Raw genomic sequence first — 4,953 nt, 5'->3', positions numbered from 1 at the left:
ACCCTATAGGTGGAACAACAATATGAACTAACCAGTACCCCCAGAGCTCGTGTCTCTAGCTGCATATGTAGCAGAAGATGGCCTAGTCAGCCATCAATGGGAAGAGAGGCCCCTTGGTCTTGCAGACTTTATATGCCCCAATACAGGGGAACACCAGGGCCAGGAAGTGGGAGTGGGTGGGTAGGGGAGCAGGGTTGGGGGGAGGGTAAAGGGGACTTTCAGGATAGTCTTTGTAATGTAAATGAAGAAAATATCTAATAAAAATTTTGGGAAAAAAAAAAGAAGTGTGATAAGATATCTGAAGGGAAAATCTTGCAACGAGGACCCTTCCGGACTTGTACACAAGATGCTGCTCTGCAGTGACTGTCACTGAAACAGTGGCAGTGATGGCAGTTATAAAAGCATCAAACTTAAGAGGACCAGAGACAGTGTTAATTTCAAAGCATTGTACCTATATGACTCTAGTGACACCTTTGATCTCTGTGCTGTTCTAGACATGGGCAATGGACTGCCGAATAGGTCCACCTGACCCTCCAGAGGCTAGAAGGGGATCACGGGAGCAGCTAAGGAAGACAGCTTCATGACATCACACAGCTCTCTCATTTCTTACCCAATGGTTCATTCTCCTGGATTTCAAATACAGTCATTGGAGACAGACATGTCGGTGGGTTGTCATTAATGTCAATAACTTTCACATGAATTTCCAGTGGATATGCAAGTGGTTTTCCATTCTCATCCTTGGCAGTCGCAAAGAAAACATGCTGCAATGTGAAGGTCAGAGGTAAGAAGATGCCGCCTTCACTGTCCCTTTAACCGGTGGAGGATAAAATAACTGTTTTGTTAACCATCTCTCACCTTAGTGTCAACATAATTAGAACTGAGAAACTAGGCGGGGTAAGTGAACTTCACCATCCCACAGATATCCTCACTCCCCCCTCAATTCTCAGTTCTAAGTATGTTGGCTACACTTGTGGGGAAATTATCGAATCACTGTGTCTTTGACAATGCACAAGCGTCTCGGATCTGGAACACGGTTTTGTTCTTTTGTTTTTTTAATTTACAATTAATTTGTCCCCGGCCGTAAGTAGACATAGGATTTGTCTTATGTCCCACCGACGTCCCATTTCACTCACCGAGTCCTTTTCCTCCCGGTCCAAGGGCTGAGTCACGTAAATATTTCCTTCTTGGTCAATCGAGAATGGGAACTGTGGCAGCTTCTCCTTGTTGATTAAGGAATAGTGGGCCCCTGGGTCATTCCACTGCACCTGCACGGTCAAAGAGAGCGGTGGGAAAAGACGCAAGAATGAACAGACTGAAAAGGTGATCAACAGCTTCTATATTCTCACGTCGGAGTGCACAACTCACAACTGTCTGCACATGAGCAGTTTCTTAGGGCAACTGAGTAACATATTTAAAATTCTCAACCTAAACTAACCTTAAAAGCAGACAAGGGAATTCTTTCTTCCTTAAAGCAATCTTTACAAACTCATGAAGAGTCCACATGTTGTTTTCTTCTAGAACTCTAACTGGGTATACCCTCAATTTATGAAGCAAAGGGCACTTCATATGATGTATGATGAGCTTCTAGAATCCACAATTAAGATGTATCCAGAGCAGTAAAAGATTCCTTAAAGAGGTGGTTTTAAACCTTCCTAGTGCTGAGACCCTTTAATACAATTCCTCATGTTTTGGTGATCCCAGCCATAAAATTATTCTCATTGCTACTTCATAGCTGTAATTTTGCTACTGCTATGGATCGCAATGTAAATATCTGATAAGCAGGATATCTGATGTGACCCCTATGAAAGGGTCATTCAACCCCCAAAGGGGTCACAACCCACAGGTTGAGAACAACTGACTTAGACTCATTCATTCATTTAGTTGAGATGCATGATAAGGTGTACCCCCTCAAATATTAAAGGCTGAAAGATCTCAGAAATAAAAATAACTACTGACCCCTAGAGTTATTCTCCACACAACAACAAAAACTACTCAAATGTAAGGCCTGATACATAGTCAAGGCCTGGTTTCTCTGATATTATTACTAACAACATATACTTATGGTATACCACATGCCACTCAACCAACTATAAAGCAGCTATATTTCACACTGCTGGATGAAAACAATAAAACACCACAATAGTGTGTGTGTGTGTGTGTGTGTGTGTGTGTGTGTGTGGTGTGTGTGTGTGTGTGTGTGTGTGCATGTGTGTGTGTGTGCATGTGTGTGTGTGTGTGTGTGCGCGCGCACACGCGCGCGCACGTGCGCACAGACACACGTGTGCACCTGGGCCAAGTTTTCTGCTTGTGATGATAATCTTTGGAGATGTAGGGCTTTGATTACTTAGTCTGCTTTGTAATTATATGATGCAAAATGTATCTAGTAAAACAATTAGTGAAGACCACAAGGATAGGTCTCTACATATCAAGGTATGGGTCTGAACTAGCAATAAATGTCACTTGGACACTACCTGAGTGATTTTGATGGGGTGAGGATCAGTCGAGTTTTCTCTAATCTCCACAGGTTCTGGGTTTTTCCAGATGTTCTCTTTGACAGAAATATCTACAGATGTGGTATCACTGAAGGAATTCTCATTCTGGCCCCCCATGTCCTTCACCGAGACCACCAGGTAGTAGGAAGGATTCTTCACTGGATCCAATTCCTGGGATCCTATAGAAGTAGGGGAGGAGAAGGAGAAAAGACATGTCCCCACAGGCGACAGACCTTCCTCTGACTGAGGTTTGTGAGGGCTTGCCTTGACTCACCTTCTGGAGTAAGCGATATTGCCCCTGTTTTGTTGTTGATTTGAAAGTACATAACATGGTTGATTTTGGGAAGCTGGATGACAATTTGATAAAACAGCTGGCCATTGGGAGTATCCGGATCATCCAGATCTGTAGCGTTGACGTACATGAAAGGCTTTCCTGGTGACAAAGCATACGCAGAAGAAGAGAATTGAAACTTAAAGCATCTGTGTCCATGTCCTGCCTCAGGAGATGCAGCGAGAGTGGAAGAAATGGCCTCAGTTCCTAACTGGAAAAATTAATCTTTATTTTGTTTCCTATAGGAGTCCCCAGGCATATTTCAAAAAGTTATGGTGTTTGAAATCACATGTAGAAAAGGTCCATTTAAGAACAAGATAATTTAGTGGATGTTAAAGTAAAATAGTACAAAATATACCATTACTATATTGCTACCATCTGCAAGAAACATGCATTTTTCAAGTTTTGGTTATTGTACTGGATAGCTTTGTGTCAACTTGACACAGCTGGAGTTATCACAGAGAAAGGAGCTTCAGTTGGGGAAATGCCTCCATGAGATCCAGCTATAAGGCATTTTCTCAATTAGTGATCAAGGGGGGAGGGCCCCTTGTGGGTGGTGCCATATCTGGGCTGGTAGTCTTGGGTTCTATAAGAGAGTGGACTGAGCAAGCCAGTAAAGAACATCCCTCCATGGCCTCTGCATCAGCTCCTGCTTTCTGACCTGCTTGAGTTCCAGTCCTGTATCCTTTGGTGATCAACAGCAGTATGGAAATGTAAGCTGAATAAACCCTTTCCTCCCCAACTTGCTTCTTGGTCATGATGTTTGTGCAGGAATAGAAACCCTGACTAAGACAGTTATGTATCAAAAATGTCCATAATATCTGAAAATGCTATTAAAATATTCCTCATTTCCTAAACTACAGATCTGTGTGAGACTAATTTTTGTCATATACTACTTCAACAAAATAGCGTGTGGGAACACCATGGATCCAGACACAGACCTTTATCCCAATTATTTTTATTCATCCAGACATTAAAGAAACTTGCAAAGATTCAAATGATGTCATTTTTCTCATTAAACTATTTTTGTCTTGAAAAATATACTTTTCATTAGACACTCTGTGCTCTTTTAAATTATTTACTAAGTGTTTTACTTTCTAAGATGTTAGCCAGTGCTACACTAGACTCACCTTGTAAGAGCACAATTTTGAATTTCCAGAAAATTTTCAGTCAGTTATTTTTCTAGAGTTTGTTTAAATTTGATTACAAAAAAGGCATGAAAATAAAAACACCATATACTGGGGCTGGTGAGATGGCTCAGCGGATAAGAGTACCCGACTAGCCGGGCGTGGTGGCGCACGCCTTTAATCCCAGCACTTGGGAGGCAGAGGCAGGCAGATTTCTGAGTTCGAGGCCAGCCTGGTCTACAAGGTGAGTTCCAGGACAGCCAGGGATACACAGAGAAACCCTGTCTCAACCCCCCCCAAAAAAATAACAAAAACAAAAAGAGTACCCGACTGCTCTTCCGAAGGCCCGGAGTTCAAATCCCAGCAACCAAATGGTGGCTCACAACCATCCGTAACAAGATCTGACTCCCTCTTCTGGAGTGTCTGAAGACAGCTACACTGTACTTACATATAATAAATAAATAAAATCTAAAAAAAAAAAAAAAACCACCATATACTAAAACCAACCAGACCCAAAGTCTATAAACTCATGTATTAATAGCACTGGTAATTTGAAATAGGCCATGGTAGATAGTTATACCATGAAAACTTGCAGAGGGAACAAACCACACTTCTTCCCACTCACCCCAGGAGAAGTAGCTACTAAACACTGACCAGGATGCCACTAGAGACAGGAGACAGGGACAGGGACAGTGCAGTCATCCCTGAATGGTTACTTGTCTACTGGAGACTGAGAAAAGAAAAGAGTTGAGTAACACAAATGATTCCTTGATCTAAGTTGATGGAAAGATCAAGATCTAGACATAGAGCGTAGGTCAACATAGAGAAGGGCCGGGCCACAGCTGGGGAACAGCAATAAGGAAAGGAGCCAACGGTAACTCTAAGTATCCCACAAGGATATGGGAGAGCAAGTTCAGCTTTCCAGACAGTCCTTGGGTATTCTCAAGCTGTGTGGTATTGGGAGGGGTATGGGAATCTTTCGGGATAGCATTTGAAATGTAAA

General features: G+C 42.4%; 1 protein-coding gene across 1 annotated transcript in view; it reads right to left on the bottom strand.

The window, feature by feature from the left end:
• Positions 1–4,953, bottom strand: part of Cdh17 (cadherin 17) — a 63,362-nt gene that overhangs the window by 32,719 nt on the left and 25,690 nt on the right. Inside the window, exons 6-9 of the mRNA XM_021222321.1 lie at positions 2,767–2,925; positions 2,472–2,671; positions 1,134–1,265; positions 611–761 (exon numbers count right to left, since the gene is read on the bottom strand). Coding sequence (XP_021077980.1) covers positions 611–761; positions 1,134–1,265; positions 2,472–2,671; positions 2,767–2,925 — 642 coding nt within the window. The remainder of the gene's footprint in view (positions 1–610; positions 762–1,133; positions 1,266–2,471; positions 2,672–2,766; positions 2,926–4,953) is intronic.

This window comes from Mus pahari, chromosome 22 (genome assembly GCF_900095145.1).
Source record: "Mus pahari chromosome 22, PAHARI_EIJ_v1.1, whole genome shotgun sequence".
NCBI lineage: Eukaryota > Metazoa > Chordata > Mammalia > Rodentia > Muridae > Mus > Mus pahari.
The sequence above is the reverse complement of the archived record's forward strand: the minus strand, read 5'-3'. Positions and strand labels throughout refer to the sequence as shown.